We start from the raw sequence: 18,245 nt of genomic DNA on the forward strand, positions 1-18,245 counted from the left end.
CAAGAGATGAGTTCTGATTGGCTGAGATAATGGGTGGGCTGGACATGCCAAGAGATGAGTTCTGATTGGCTGAGATAATGGATGGGCTGGACATGCCAAGGTTCTTCTGGCTGTAACATGAGCTGCTCAGCATGTGTAGATAATTCTATCCTTCTTACCATGGCTTTTTGAAAGATCATGAAGAACTGCAACATTGCGGTCCTGAATTTAACAGGCGCTATCGAAGATCAGTGGGAAGAAGTTGTGATAGACTACTTTCTGGAGGACGATCGTGCCATCCGGACTCTCTCTGACTCTGAAAATGAATCAGACGATGAGGAAATCCCTGACGTAGGTAAAAACATTTTAATTGAACCAGACATTGTAGAGTCTTCTGATGACAGTGATTGGGAAGAAATGGCGATCAACAGTGTTGTCACGGAAGTTAACCAAGTTTTGAAATCAGTGGAATGTCCGGTGGAAGCAGAGAGATGTGGAGGGAGTCAAAAAGAGAACGCTGTTGTATAAAACACCTGTCTCCGGATTACATCTTCAAACTAAGGGCAACCATGGCATCCATGACAGAGAGGGAGAAGCGTTCATCCATTTATACGTGTAAGAGTCTAGCTACATTTTCAGATATTATACGTTTCTAATTTTGACAGAAAAGCCATTTTCATTGCAAGTAAAGCATACTGTTAGCTAGCTAGCTAGCGTTATCTCAAATCAAATCAAATTTTATTGGTCACATGCGCCGAATACAACAGGTGCAGACATTACAGTGAAATGCTTACTTACAGCCCTTAACCAACAGTGCATTTATTTTAAACAAAAAAGTAAGAATAAAACAACAACAAAAAAGGTGTTGAGAAAAAAAGAGCAGAAGTAAAATAAAGTGACAGTAGGGAGGCTATATATACAGTAAAATAAAGTGACAGTAGGGAGGCTATATATACAGGGGGGTACCGTTGCATAGTCAATGTGCGGGGGCACCGGCTAGTTGAGGTAGTTGAGGTAATATGTACATGTGGGTAGAGTTAAAGTGACTATGCATAAATACTTAACAGAGTAGCAGCAGCGTAAAAAGGATGGGGTGGGGGGGCAGTGCAAATAGTCCGGGTAGCCATGATTAGCTGTTCAGGAGTCTTATGGCTTGGGGGTAGAAGCTGTTGAGAAGTCTTTTGGACCTAGACTTGGCACTCCGGTACCGCTTGCCGTGCGGTAGCAGAGAGAACAGTCTATGACTAGGGTGGCTGGAGTCTTTGACAATTTTGAGGGCCTTCCTCTGGCTGGCTCGCTAGCTAACGTTACGTGTATGATCTGTGTAGTAATATTATTTGTATCTCAGGAATCCGTTTGCTTTGCTAGTTATAGACTAATATTAGCTAGCTAGCTAACATTGAACCTAGTTGGTTAGCTTTAGCTACCTGCAGATTTTACGCATGATGCATGGTAGTATGAGTTAGGATTATGGTTCATTGTTTAGCTACCTAGCAACATGTCTAAACAAAATACTTAACTATGCAAGTAACCATTTCACTGTACCGTTTACACCTTCTGTATCCTGTGCATGTGACAAATAAACTTAGATTTTATTTGATACAGTGTATTCAGAAAGTATTCAGACCCCTTGACTTTTTCCACTTTGTTACGTTACAGCCTTATTCTAAAATGTGTTCAATAATTTTTTTCCTCATCAATCTACACACAATACCTCATAATGACAAAGTGAAAACAGGTTTTTAGAAATGTTTGCAAGTTTAATAATAATTTCAAAAAAATATATACCTTATTTACATAAGTATTCAGACCATTTGCTATGAGATTCGAAATTGAGCTCAAGTGCATCCTGTTTCCATTGATCAACCTTAAGATGTTTCTACAAATTGATTGGAGTCCAACTGTGGTAAATTCAATTCATTGGACATGATTTTGAAAAGCACACACCTGTCTATATAAGGTCCCACAGTTGACCGTGCATGTCAGAGCAAAAAGGTTGAAGGTATTGTCCGTAGAGCTCCGAGACAGAATTGTGTCGAGGCACAGATCTGGGGAAGGCTACCAATACATTTCTGCAGCATTGAAGGTCCCCAAGAACACAGTGGCCTCTATCATTCTTAAATGGAAGAAGTTTGGAACCACCAAGACTCTTCCTATAGCTGGCCGCCCGGCCAAACTGAGCAATCGGAGGAGAAGGGCCTTGGTCAGGGAGGTGACCAAGAACCCGATGGTCCCTCAGACAGAGCTCCAGAGTTCCTCTGTGGAGATGGGAGAACCTTCCAGAAGGACAACCATCTCTGCAGCACTCCACCAATCAGGCCTTTATGGCAGAGTGGCCATACGGAAGCCACTCCTCAGTAAAAGGCACATGACAGCCCGTTTGGAGTTTGCCAAAAGGCACCTAACGGACTCTCAGACCATGAGAAACAAGATTCTCTGGTCTGATGAAACCAAGATTGAACTCTTTGGTCTGAATGCCAAGTGTCACATCTGGACGAAACCTGGCACCATCCCTAGGGTGAAGCATGGAGGTGGCAGCATAATGCTGTGGGGATGTTTTTCAGCGGCATGAACTGGGAGACTAGTCAGGATCGAGGGAAAGATGAACGGAGCAAAGTACAGAGATATCCTTGATGAAAACCTGCTCCGGAGCACTCAGGACCTCAGACTGGGGCGAAGGTTCACCTTCCAACAGGACAACTGCCCTAAGCACACAGCCAAGACAACGCAGGAGTGGCTTCGGGACAAGTCTCTGAATGTCCTTGAGTGGCCCAGCCAGAGCCCGATCAAAAGAGACCTGAAAATAGCTGTTCAGCGACGCTCCCAATCCAACTTGACAGATTGAGAGGATCTGCAGAGAAGAATGGGAGAAACTCCCCAAATAAAGGTGTGCCAAGCTTTTATCGTCAAACCCATGAAGACTCGAGGCTGTAATCGCTGCCAAAGGTGCTTCAACAAAGTACTGAGTAAAGGGTCAGAATATTTATGTAAATGTGATAGTACAGTTATATATATATATATATATATATATATATATTTTATGCGTTAGCAAAAATTTCTAAAAACCTTTTTTTGCTTTGTTATTATGGGGTATTGCGTGTAGATTGATGATGGGGAAAAAACAAACAATTTAATTGATTTTAGAATAAGGCTGTGACGTAACCAAAGACAGATTAGGATATAGGCCAAGGACCAGATAAAGTGTATTATTACTGCGACTTTATGCTACTACTTTGACCAGTTTTAGTCTTGAAATCCTTGGTTGTTTACTACACTACCGTACTCACTCTGTTTAGCACATGGCCTCACATGTGAATCATTAAAGAGATTGGTGAGGATAAGGCTTAAGAGTGTGTGAATGATGCTGAATGGGTGGAGACAAAGAAGAGCTCTCCAGTAGGTGTTCCAATAACTTTCAAGGGCAATTTTCTCCAAAGTTTATCAACTTCAAAGCATAATTACTTTCCCATTGTTCCTCAACTGTAGTGTTTGATATACCATTTTCTAGCTCCGAGTCTCTACTTTTATCCAATGTAAAAAACACAATTTCAAATGTTGCTACATCGGACCGAATCCACCAATGAGCTAATGGCGCTGACCAGTCCAGCAGGAAGGGACTTATCAGGCCTTTAACATCAGCGACAGTCAGCAGGAAGGGGCTTATCAGGCCTTTAACATCAGCGACAGTCTTCCCTTCATTCCTCAGAAATGACAGCAGTTTAGACTGAAAATCTTCAACCTCAGCAGGAGATGCAATAATGACATGCACAGGCCAGGGACCAACCCTAACCCTATCCCTACAACATCTAGTGTTACCTTAGATAGGTCATGTGATATCTCAACCAAGACATGCTACTTTTTACCAGATGCAGATGAGCATCGATTGAGCACCAAAACCTTCCCAAAAGCTTTGACATGACTCGGGGCTTCATTCAGTTGTTCATCTGTCACTTAAACATACACATTACTCAGTACAACAGCATTGCGTGGAGTTACTTTCTGCTCACACCAAGCTATAATCTCGTCACTCAATTAAGCAGCAAGAGTGAGAGAGAAAAACACAGCACTAACAACTAGAAGTTTGCATTCAGTACATTGACCCTGCATAAAAGCTTAGCAATTATGGTTAATAAAATGTATCCCTCTCACCATCGGGATAACGGTGGAAAAACGAGAGGCTAGGGATATTATTACAGTATACTGTATACAAGCTTAGATTACTGTTTCCAGAATGTTCTCCCATGCAACAAGAATGAATGTAAAGGAAAGTGGAAGGGGGAAAAAGTAAGGAACTTGTCTGTTGGCATTAAATAATATAATTGGTTAAAGAAAATTGTGATAGATAAAAAAGTATATCAGTTTCATTTAAGGACCAAAGGATTGACAGCCGTCCCATATAGATTGCAAAATAGTTGGGAAGAGATTTTTGACGTACCGATTCCATGGCGTAGTGTTTATGAATTGATACGCAAAACGACGCCGGATTCAAAACTTAGAATTTTAAATTTTAAATTATTATATAAAATTCTTGCTACCAATAGAATGTTATTTATATGGGGGATACAATCTTCCCAGCTCTGCAGATTTTGCTGCGAAGAGACAGAATCATTAGATCATTTGTTTTGGTACTGTCCATTTGTAGCTTGTTTTTGGACACAGGTCCAGGAATGGCTAAAGGATTACAATATTTACCTGGAGCTAACCCTGCAGATAGCACTACTGGGTGATCTGAAAAGTCATAGTCAATCGATCAATAATATAATAATACTTTTAGCAAAAAATGTTTATTTTCAATTTACGATCTGTAGAAACAATGAGAATAGAATGGTTAATTTTTTTTTTTACATCATTTAGCAGATGCTCTTATCCAGAGCGACTTACAGTTAGTGAGTGCATACATTCTTTATTTTATTTTCGAACCCACAACCCTGGCGTTGCAAACGCCATTCTCTACCAACTGAGCTACATCCCTGCCGGCCATTCCATCCCCTACCCTAGACGACGCTGGGCCAATTGTGCGCCGCCCCATGGGTCTCCCAGTCGCGGCCGGCTACGACAGAGACTGGATTCGAACCAGGATCTCTAGTGGCACAGCCTTAGACCACTGCGCCACTCAGGAGGTTGTAAAACACCACAGTACAGTTGAAATATATATGGCAAATAGAAATCCAATATGGATGGTGTTAAGAGATAGATGGGAGTTGTTGAATGGAGTTGAAGGATGGGACTAATAACAACTACTAATAACAACAAGATAATAATAATAATATGCCATTTATCAGACGCTTTTATCCAAAACGACTTACAGTCATGTTTGCAAAATTTTGTACGTATGGGTGGTCCCGGGGATCGAACCCACTACCCTGGCGTTACAAGCGCCATGCTCTACCAATTGAGCTACAGAAGATAATTAATGTAAAGCATACTGTGTCCATAATAAGCATATAGGTTATAGGTTGAGAGCTTTTGTGAAAGAGCACAGTTAGAAAAATATGGCATATCAGATGGACATCATGAAAATGATCGGAGGAAGTTCAGGAGTTAAAACAAACAAAATATAATTATTGTAGAATTTGACTGTGTCCATAAAATGTATATAGTATGTATGGGCTGGAGGGTAGAGGCCTAAGCATTGTTGTTCACTAGTTTACTCCAATTGGGGAAGGGGTGGTGGGGTTGGAAAGTAATGAAGGGAAATATAATTTAAAAAATGATCTGTGTATGGATGTATGTGTAAAAAAAAATAAAAAATACAATCATTCACCCTGTTAATAAACCCCCTGGGTATTAGAGTCCTTATAGACTCATTTACCCTGTTTATAAAACCCCTGGGTATTAGAGTCCTTATAGACTCATTCACCCTGTTAATAAACCCCCTGGGTATTAGAGTCCTTATAGACTCATTCACCCTGTTTATAAAACCCCTGGGTATTAGAGTCCTTATAGACTCATTCACCCTGTTAATAAACCCCCTGGGTATTAGAGTCCTTATAGACTAATTCACCCTGTTAATAAACCCCCTGGGTATTAGAGTCCTTATAGACTCATTCACCCTGATTATAAACCCCCTGGGTATTAGAGTCCTTATAGACTCATTCACCCTGTTAATAAACCCCCTGGGTATTAGAGTGCTCATAGACTCAGCCCCTTCCACTGTTCACCCTGTTAATAAAACCCCTGGGTATTAGAGTCCTTATAGACTCATTCACCCTGTTAATAAACCCCCTGGGTATTAGAGTCCTTATAGACTCATTCACCCTGTTAATAAACCCCCTGGGTATTAGAGTCCTTATAGACTCATTCACCCTGTTAATAAACCCCCTGGGTATTAGAGTCCTTATAGACTCATTCACCCTGTTAATAAACCCCCTGGGTATTAGAGTCCTTATAGACTCATTCACCCTGTTAATAAACCCCCTGGGTATTAGAGTCCTTATAGACTCATTCACCCTGTTAATAAACCCCCTGGGTATTAGAGTCCTTATAGACTCATTCACCCTGTTAATAAACCCCCTGGGTATTAGAGTGCTCATAGACTCAGTCCCTTCCACTGTTCACCCTGTTAATAAACCCCCCTGGGTATTAGAGTGCTCATAGACTCAGTCCCTTCCACTGTTCACCCTGTTAATAAAACCCCTGGGTATTAGAGTCCTTATAGACTCATTCACCCTGTTAATAAAACCCCTGGGTATTAGAGTTCTTATAGACTCATTCACCCTGTTAATAAACCCCCTGGGTATTAGAGTCCTTATAGACTCATTCACCCTGTTAATAAACCCCCTGGGTATTAGAGTCCTTATAGACTCAGTCCCTTCCACTGTTCACCCTGTTAATAAAACCCCTTGGTATTAGAGTCCTTATAGACTCATTCACCCTGTTAATAAACCACCTGGGTATTAGAGTGCTCATAGACTCAGTCCCTTCCACTGTTCACCCTGTTAATAAACCCCCCTGGGTATTAGAGTGCTCATACACTCAGTCCCTTCCACTGTTCACCCTGTTAATAAACCCCCTGGGTATTAGAGTCCTTATAGACTCATTCACCCTGTTAATAAACCCCCTGGGTATTAGAGTGCTCATAGACTCAGTCCCTTCCACTGTTCACCCTGTTAATAAACCCCCTGGGTATTAGAGTGCTCATAGACTCAGTCCCTTCCACTGTTCACCCTGTTAATAAATAAAACCCCTGGGTATTAGAGTGCTCATAGACTCAGTCCCTTCCACTGTTCACCCTGTTAATAAATAAAACCCCTGGGTATTAGAGTGCTCATAGACTCAGTCCCTTCCACTGTTCACCCTGTTAATAAATAAAACCCCTGGGTATTAGAGTCCTTATAGACTCAGTCCCTTCCACTGTTCACCCTGTTAATAAAACCCCTGGGTATTAGAGTCCTTATAGACTCAGTCCCTTCCACTGTTCACCCTGTTAATAAAACCCCTGGGTATTAGAGTGCTCATAGACTCAGTCCCTTCCACTGTTCACCCTGTTAATAAAACCCCTGGGTATTAGAGTGCTCATAGACTCAGTCCCTTCCACTGTTCACCCTGTTTATAAAACCCCTGGGTATTAGAGTCCTTATAGACTCATTCACCCTGTTAATAAACCCCCTGGGTATTAGAGTCCTTATAGACTCAGTCCCTTCCACTGTTCACCCTGTTAATAAAACCCCTTGGTATTAGAGTCCTTATAGACTCATTCACCCTGTTAATAAACCCCCTGGGTATTAGAGTGCTCATAGACTCAGTCCCTTCCACTGTTCACCCTGTTAATAAACCCCCCTGGGTATTAGAGTGCTCATAGACTCAGTCCCTTCCACTGTTCACCCTGTTAATAAACCCCCTGGGTATTAGAGTCCTTATAGACTCATTCACCCTGTTAATAAACCCCCTGGGTATTAGAGTGCTCATAGACTCAGTCCCTTCCACTGTTCACCCTGTTAATAAACCCCCTGGGTATTAGAGTGCTCATAGACTCAGTCCCTTCCACTGTTCACCCTGTTAATAAATAAAACCCCTGGGTATTAGAGTGCTCATAGACTCAGTCCCTTCCACTGTTCACCCTGTTAATAAAACCCCTGGGTATTAGAGTCCTTATAGACTCAGTCCCTTCCACTGTTCACCCTGTTAATAAAACCCCTGGGTATTAGAGTCCTTATAGACTCAGTCCCTTCCACTGTTCACCCTGTTAATAAAACCCCTGGGTATTAGAGTGCTCATAGACTCAGTCCCTTCCACTGTTCACCCTGTTAATAAAACCCCTGGGTATTAGAGTGCTCATAGACTCAGTCCCTTCCACTGTTCACCCTGATAGACTCAGTCCCTTCCACTGTTCACCCTGTTTATAAAACCCCTGGGTATTAGAGTCCTTATAGACTCATTCACCCTGTTAATAAACCCCCTGGGTATTAGAGTGCTCATAGACTCAGTCCCTTCCACTGTTCACCCTGTTAATAAACCCCCTGGGTATTAGAGTGCTCATAGACTCAGTCCCTTCCACTGTTCACCCTGTTAATAAATAAAACCCCTGGGTATTAGAGTGCTCATAGACTCAGTCCCTTCCACTGTTCACCCTGTTAATAAATAAAACCCCTGGGTATTAGAGTGCTCATAGACTCAGTCCCTTCCACTGTTCACCCTGTTAATAAATAAAACCCCTGGGTATTAGAGTGCTCATAGACTCAGTCCCTTCCACTGTTCACCCTGTTAATAAATAAAACCCCTGGGTATTAGAGTGCTCATAGACTCAGTCCCTTCCACTGTTCACCCTGTTAATAAAACCCCTGGGTATTAGAGTGCACCCTTATAGACTCAGTCCCTTCCACTGTTCACCCTGTTAATAAAACCCCTGGGTATTAGAGTGCACCCTTATAGACTCAGTCCCTTCCACTGTTCGACCTAGCAAGCTAGCAAGCTAACGTTGGCGTGTGTTGGAGTTCAATGAAGGTGTGATGAATGATTCAGCAAATGAATGGGAACCAAAGGTTACTCATGGTACCATATCAAACCCCCTACCATGTGTATCTGTAATCTATGGCGGAAAATGCCCTGCATGCAATAGAAGAGATGTCCAAGTCACAAAAGAAAAGTCCTCATGACTTCTTGGAACAGCTGTCCTCTCCAGCTCTTGATCTGACGATGCTAGGCTAATTCTTGAAGCGACGATGGCTTATCAAGGCTTCTTATTGGCTAAATCAAAGCAGGTTACTTTAGTTGACATGAGCATAAAAGGTCAAAATAATTAAGTGGATGGTAAAATAAAACACGGAACCAAGATTCACCCTCAAATGATCTCCTTTCTTCTATTGTAAAGTGGTTAGGGTTAGGGTTAGATTCACCCTCAAATGATCTCCTTTCTTCTATTGTAAAGTGGTTATCCCACTGGCTATCATAAGGTGAATGCACCAATTTGTAAGTCGCTCTGGATAAGAGCATTTGCTAAATGACGAAAATGTAAATGTAAAAATGTTCCACGTTTGCACATGGTTGCTACTTTACTGTGTTGTCGTGTTGCTGCCATGCTGTGTTGTTGTCTTAGGTCTCTCTATGTATTGTTGTGGTGTCTCTCTTTATGTAGTGTTGTGGTGTCTCTGTTTATGTAGTGTTGTGGTGTCTCTCTTTATGTAGTGTTGTGGCGTCTCTCTTTATGTAGTGTTGTGGTCTCTTTATGTAGTGTTGTGGCGTCTCTCTTTATGTAGTGTTGTGGCGTCTCTCTTTATGTAGTGTTGTGGTGTCTCTCTTTATGTAGTGTTGTGGTGTCTCTCTTTATGTAGTGTTGTGGCGTCTCTCTTTATGTAGTGTTGTGGTGTCTCTCTTTATGTAGTGTTGTGGTGTCTCTCTTTATGTAGTGTTGTGGTGTCTCTCTTTATGTAGTGTTGTGGCGTCTCTCTTTATGTAGTGTTGTGGTGTCTCTATGTATTGTTGTGGCGTCTCTCTTTATGTAGTGTTGTGGTCTCTCTTTATGTAGTGTTGTGGTCTCTCTTTATGTAGTGTTGTGGTGTCTCTCTTTATGTAGTGTTGTGGCATCTCTCTTTATGTAGTGTTGTGGTGTCTCTCTTTATGTAGTGTTGTGGCGTCTCTCTTTATGTAGTGTTGTGGTGTCTCTCTTTATGTAGTGTTGTGACGTCTCTCTTTATGTAGTGTTGTGGCGTCTCTCTTTATGTAGTGTTGTGGTCTCTCTCTTTATGTAGTGTTGTGGTGTCTCTCTTTATGTAGTGTTGTGGCGTCTCTCTTTATGTAGTGTTGTGGTGTCTCTATGTAGTGTTGTGGCGTCTCTCTTTATGTAGTGTTGTGGTGTCTCTATGTAGTGTTGTGGCGTCTCTCTTTATGTAGTGTTGTGGTGTCTCTCTTTATGTAATGTTGTGGTGTCTCTCTTTATGTAGTGTTGTGGCCTCTCTCTGTATGTAGTGTTGTGGTGTCTCTCTTTATGTAGTGTTGTGGTGTCTCTCTTTATGTAGTGTTGTGGTGTCTCTATGTAGTGTTGTGGCGTCTCTCTTGTTGTGATGTGTGTTTGGTCCTATATTTATATATATTATTTTTTAGTAATTGTTTTCAGCCCCTTTCCCTGCAGGAGGCCTTTTGCCTTTTGGTAGGCCGTCATTGTCAATAAGAATTTGTTCTTAACTGACTAGCCTAGTTAAATAAATAAAAATAACAAGTGTTTGAGGCAATGGAAAATAACATGTTCATCAGCAAAAGGCTGTAGTAAAGGGTAATATTTATAATACATGGTTTTAACAGGGATAAATAATCATCAGGGTTTCAAACGTGGGGAAAAACACAGGAGTTGACAATAGGTCTGAAATCCAACCATTTCTGTTCCTGGGACAGAGCAACAATGCATCACACACAAAAGTGAAAGGATAACTATTGTTCAACTGTGCAACAATTGAAAATAAGGTTGCATGATGATACATAAGGGTTCATATTATTAGCATTTGTAAGTGCATTTATAAATGGTTAATAACTGGAGACAAGCACTGACTGCGGATCGCACTGTTTTGACCAATGCGTTGGAACTTGTTTTTCACTGGTTTATATTAAACAACGATTAATACAGGAAGTATAAACCATTTAAACACTTTACAAATGTTACCAATAACAGTAATAAGTATTTATATAGGTATTTAAATAGTATTCATATACTAATGGTAATAAGTATTTAAATAGTATTTAATACTGCATCTCTGTGTGTTCCAGCTGGGAGACAGTAAAGCTTCAGCATACAGCAGCTCTCCAGGACCAACCAGATACCAGGTAACACGCACCAGTGGCAGTCGGTGCCGTTCAAGATGAAGGAGGCAGATATTTTTTTATTTTATGAGCATGGGCTTATTTCTATTACAGCATGTTGGATGACTGTCATTCATATTCCATTCACCCAGTTCAATGTAACATCGATAGGTTTAGGCTACTACATGATACTCTAATGTTCCCTGAACCCATCATGAGGTTGATACAACCTAGCCTATGAATGAAAGTTTACAACGTCAGTGCACTGGTTGAGAGAATGTTTAATAATCAAGGTGACAGACAGTGACACATTCAGTACCACCTTACACACTCTGGCCTGCATCTAGCTGATCTAGGGTGTAATTATTAGTCCAACAGATGCAAACGAGAGTTTCTATTGGACCAATTCAGCTATGTTCATCCCTTTTCATTCAGTTTGCTTCTTAAGAAATGTTTTTCAACAGAATCGGCAGAATGAATACACCTCTGATCACACGCAAACACAGTTCATTTCGTAGACGGCCATGACCGGGAGACCCATGGGGCGGCGCACAATTGGCCCAGCGTCGTCCAGGGTAGGGGAGGGAATGGCCGGCAGGGATGTAGCTCAGTTGGTAGAGCATGGCGTTTGCAACACCAGGGTTGTGGGTTCGATTCCCACGGGGGGCCAGTATGAAAAATATAATGTATGCACTCACTAACTGTAAGTCGCTCTGGATAAGAGCGTCTGCTAAATGACTAAAATGTAAATGATCACTTTTCTCATTGTAATTCCTTCTCGCCTCTATGCACTCTCCTCCTCTCTCACCTTTTCCCTTCGCTTGTGGACTTCATTACAACACAACATATCAGCTCTATGTGACCAGGTTAAAAAAACTTTCCAAGCCAAAGCTTCATATCATAACCGCTAACCGCTACACACAGCCTACATCATTGTCACCATATTATCTAACGTCATAGTCAACATAGCTAACAGAACTAACGCATTAGTAAAACCATACACAAAAAAATTAATAAAATGGATGCACGCATAACTGTAAGTCGCTTTGGATAAAAGCGTCTGCTAAATGGCATATTATATATTATATTATATTATATATTATTATATATAAACCCGCTGCAATCACGCAGTACAGTGTACAGTCATTCAAGCATTTTAGCAGTTACACCGGCATGCCCGGTGGCAATAAATTAATACAACCAAAAGCTTACCTTGACTTGGAAGAGTTCCAGTGTTGGATAGCCATAGCCAGCTAGCTAACATAGCATCCCTCTCTGTTTGAGCCGGGTGTTTGAGTAAGTTAAACTAGCTAGCTAAGCTAGCTAAGTAAGTAAAAGTGAAAAACATACTATGAAACATAGCTAACTATAATATATATATAGCTAGCTAAGCTACAGATAGCTCTCTCTCTCTCTCCCTTTCTCTTGCTTCTCCTTCATTTTTTAAGAAATGTATTTGTTCAAAACTGTTCAGCTATTGTATTTTTCTCTCTTTGAGTCAACTACTCACCACATTTTATGCACTGTAGTGCTAGCTACCTGTAGCTTATGCTTTCAATACTAGATTCATTCTCTGATCCTTTGATTGGGTGGACAACATGTCAGTTCATGCTGCAAGAGCTCTGATAGGCTGGAGGACGTCCTCCGGAAGTTGTTATAATTACTGTATAAATCTATGGACGGGGATGAGAACCAAGAGCCTCCTAGGTTTTGTATTGATGTCAATGTACCCAGAGGAGGACGGAAGCTAGCGGTCCTCCGGCTACATCATTGTGCTACCCTATAGCGTGCCACTGAGGCTACTGAAGACCTTCATTGCAAAACAATGTGTTTTAATCAATTATTTGGTGATGCGAATATGCAGTATTTAATATAGTTTTATCAACAACATATTTATTTTTTTACTATTTTAATTTTTATGAAATTCACTGAAGAGGATGGTCCTCCTCTTCCTTCTCTGAGGAGCCTCCACTGCCACACATCAGATACCAGGTTACAATAATTCATGTATATTTTGTAAGTTTATCTTATCTGTTAAATGTGTGTGTATGTGTGTGTATGTGTGTGTTACAGAAGATTATGAAGCGTCTTATAAAACGTTACATCATCAAAGCCCAGACGGACAAAGAAAATGACGAGATCAACGAAGGTAACTGACACACACACGTTTCAGTCAGAAGCAAAATGCTGAGTAGTTTTGAAACTTTACTCAACGTGAACTGTATGTCTTCTGTGTGTGTATGTTCTGGCTGTCTTCTGTGTGTGTATGTTCTGGCTGTCTTTGTGTGTGTGTGTGTGTTTGTGTGTGTATGTGTGTGTGTGTGTGTGTGTATGTATGTGTGTGTGTGTGTGTAGGTGAGCTGAAGGAGATTAAGCAGGATATCTCCAGTCTGCGTTATGAGCTGCTGGAGGACAAGAATCACAACATGGAGGAGCTGCAGGAGCTCCTGGGGAGACTGAGAGAGACTGACAACACACACAGTAGCACACAGTAGCACACAGTAACACACAGTAGCACACAGTAGCACACAGTAACACACAGTAGCACACAGTAGCACACAGTAACACACAGTAACACACAGTAGCACACAGTAGCACACAGTAGCACACAGTAACACACAGTAACACACAGTAACACACAGTAACACACAGTAACACTCATTAACACACAGTAACACACAGTAACACACAGTAACACACAGTAACACACATTAACACACAGTAACACACAGTAACACACATTAAACACACAGTAACACACAGTAACACACAGTAGCACACAGTAGCACACAGTAACACACAGTAACACACAGTAACACACAGTAACACACAGTAACACACAGTTACACACAGTAGCACACAGTAACACACATTAAACACACAGTAACACACAGTAACACACAGTAGCACACAGTAGCACACAGTAGCACACAGTAACACACAGTAACACACAGTAACACACAGTTACACACAGTAGCACACAGTAACACACATTAACACACAGTAACACACATTAACACACAGTAACACTGAGAGAGACTGACAACACACACATTAACACACAGTAACACACAGTAACACACAGTAACACACAGTAACACACATTAAACACACAGTAACACACATTAACACACATTAACACACAGTAACACACATTAACACACAGTAACACACAGTAACACACAGTAACACACATTAACACACAGTAACACACATTAACACACATTAACACACAGTAACACACAGTAGCACACAGTAACACACATTAACACACAGTAACACACAGTAACACACAGTAACACACATTAACACACAGTAACACACATTAACACACAGTAACACACAGTTACACACAGTAGCACACAGTAACACACATTAACACACAGTAACACACAGTAACACACAGTAGCACACAGTAACACACATTAAACACACAGTAACACACAGTAACACACAGTAGCACACAGTAGCACACAGTAGCACACAGTAACACACAGTAACACACAGTTACACACAGTAGCACACAGTAGCACACAGTAACACACATTAACACACAGTAACACACAGTAACACACAGTTACACACAGTAGCACACAGTAGCACACAGTAACACACATTAACACACAGTAACACACATTAACACACAGTAACACACAGTAACACACATTAACACACAGTAGCACACAGTAGCACACAGTAACACACAGTAACACACAGTAACACACAGTAGCACACAGTAACACACAGTAGCACACAGTAGCACACAGTAGCACACAGTAGCACACATTAACACACAGTAGCACACAATAACACACAGTAACACACAGTAACACACATTAACACACAGTAACACACAGTAACACACATTAAACACACAGTAACACACATTAACACACAGTAACACACAGTAACACACATTAACACACAGTAACACACAGTAACACACAGTAACACACATTAAACACACAGTAACACACATTAACACACAGTAACACACAGTAACACACAGTAACACACAGTAACACACATTAACACACAGTAACACACAGTAGCACACAGTAGCACACAGTAACACACAGTAACACACAGTAACACACAGTAGCTCACAGTAACACACAGTAGCACACAGTAGCACACAGTAGCACACAGTAGCACACATTAACACACAGTAGCACACAGTAACACACAGTAACACACATTAACACACAGTAACACACAGTAACACACATTAAACACACAGTAACACACATTAACACACAGTAACACACAGTAACACACATTAACACACAGTAACACACAGTAACACACAGTAACACACATTAAACACACAGTAACACACATTAACACACATTAACACACAGTAACACACATTAACACACAGTAACACACAGTAACACACATTAAACACACAGTAACACACATTAACACACAGTAACACACAGTAACACACAGTAACACACATTAACACACAGTAACACACAGTAGCACACAGTAGCACACAGTAACACACAGTAACACACAGTAACACACAGTAGCACACAGTAGCACACAGTAGCACACATTAACACACAGTAGCACACAGTAACACACAGTAACACACAGTAACACACATTAACACACAGTAACACACAGTAACACACATTAACACACAGTAACACACAGTAACACACAGTAACACACAGTAACACACAGTAACACACAGTAGCACACAGTAACACACAGTAGCACACAGTAACACACAGTAGCACACAGTAACACACAGTAACACACAGTAGCACACAGTAGCACACATTAACACACAGTAACACACATTAACACACAGTAACGCACATTAAAACACAGTAACACACATTAACACACAGTAACACACATTAACACACAGTAACACACATTAGCACACAGTAACACACAGTAGCACACAGTAACACACAGTAGCACACAGTAACACACAGTAACACACAGTAGCACACAGTAGCACACATTAACACACAGTAACACACATTAACACACAGTAACGCACATTAAAACACAGTAACACACATTAACACACAGTAACACACAGTAACACACATTAAACACACAGTAACACACATTAACACACAGCAACACACAGTAACACACAGTAACACACATTAACACACAGTAACACACAGTAACACACATTAACACACAGTAACACACAGTAACACACAGTAACACACATTAACACACAGTAACACACAGTAGCACACAGTAACACACAGTAACACACAGTAACACACAGTAACACACATTAAACACACAGTAACACACATTAACACACAGTAACACACAGTAACACACAGTAACACACATTAACACACAGTAACACACAGTAACACACATTAACACACAGTAACACACATTAAACATACAGTAACACACATTAACACACAGTAACACACATTAACACACAGTAACGCACATTAAAACACAGTAACACACAGTAACACACAGTAACACACATTAACACACAGTAACACACAGTAACACACAGTAACACACATTAAACACACAGTAACACACATTAACACACAGCAACACACAGTAACACACAGTAACACACATTAACACACAGTAACACACAGTAACACACATTAACACACAGTAACACACAGTAACACACAGTAACACACATTAACACACAGTAACACACATTAACACACATTAACACACAGTAACACTGAGAGAGACTGACAACACACACATTAACACACAGTAACACACAGTAACACACAGTAACACACATTAAACACACAGTAACACACATTAACACACAGTAACACACAGTAACACACATTAACACACAGTAACACACAGTAACACACAGTAACACACATTAAACACACAGTAACACACAGTAACACACATTAACACACAGTAACACACAGTAACACACATTAACACACAGTAACACACAGTAACACACATTAACACACATTAACACACAGTAACACACAGTAACACACATTAACACACAGTAACACTGAGAGAGTCTGACAACACACACAGTAGCACACAGTAACACACAGTAGCACACAGTAACACACAGTAGCACACAGTAGCACACATTAACACACAGTAACACACATTAACACACAGTAACGCACATTAAAACACAGTAACACACAGTAACACACAGTAACACACATTAACACACAGTAGCACACATTAACACACAGTAACACACAGTAACACACATTAACACACAGCAACACACAGTAACACACAGTAACACACATTAACACACAGTAACACACAGTAACACACAGCAACACACAGTAACACACAGTAACACACATTAACACACAGTAACACACAGTAACACACATTAACACACAGTAACACACAGTAACACACATTAACACACAGTAACACACAGTAACACACAGTAACACACATTAACACACAGCAACACACAGTAACACACAGTAACACACATTAACACACAGTAACACACAGTAACACACATTAACACACAGTAACACACAGTAACACACAGTAACACACATTAACACACAGTAACACACAGTAACACACAGTAACACACATTAAACACACAGTAACACACATTAACACACAGTAACACACATTAACACACATTAACACACAGTAACACTGAGAGAGACTGACAACACACACATTAACACACAGTAACACACAGTAGCACACATTAACACACAGTAACACACAGTAGCACACAGTAACACACATTAACACACAGTAACACACAGTAACACACATTAACACACAGTAACACACATTAAACACACAGTAACACACATTAACACACAGTAACACACATTAACACACAGTAACACACAGTAACACACATTAACACACAGTAACACACAGTAACACACATTAACACACAGTAACGCACATTAAAACACAGTAACACACAGTAGCACACAGTAACACACAGTAGCACACAGTAACACACAGTAACACACAGTAACACACAGTAACACACAGTAACACACAGTAACACACAGTAACACACATTAACACACAGTAGC

General features: G+C 40.7%; 1 protein-coding gene across 2 annotated transcripts; it reads left to right on the top strand.

Annotated features, from left to right (window-relative positions):
* The first annotated feature begins 169 nt into the window (after window positions 1-169).
* Window positions 170-14,769, top strand: LOC311115038 (short transient receptor potential channel 7-like). 2 transcript variants are annotated; one of them, XR_014611188.1, is made up of 4 exons: window positions 170-334; window positions 11,176-11,232; window positions 13,282-13,357; window positions 13,564-14,769. XR_014611188.1 is itself a non-coding variant. In XM_084190253.1 (4 exons), the coding sequence occupies exons 1-4, from the start codon at window positions 178-180 to the stop codon at window positions 13,701-13,703; spliced, it is 426 nt and encodes a 141-aa protein (XP_084046379.1). In that variant the 5' UTR covers window positions 170-177; the 3' UTR covers window positions 13,704-14,769. The 2 variants fall into 2 exon arrangements, 1 of the variants encoding a protein (XP_084046379.1); XM_084190253.1 differs by having other exon boundaries at window positions 170-330.
* Window positions 14,770-18,245: the final 3,476 nt, after the last annotated feature.

The sequence above is a fragment of the Coregonus lavaretus genome (assembly GCF_964263955.1).
Source record: "Coregonus lavaretus genome assembly, contig: HAP1_SCAFFOLD_906, whole genome shotgun sequence".
Classification (NCBI taxonomy): Eukaryota; Metazoa; Chordata; class Actinopteri; order Salmoniformes; family Salmonidae; genus Coregonus; species Coregonus lavaretus.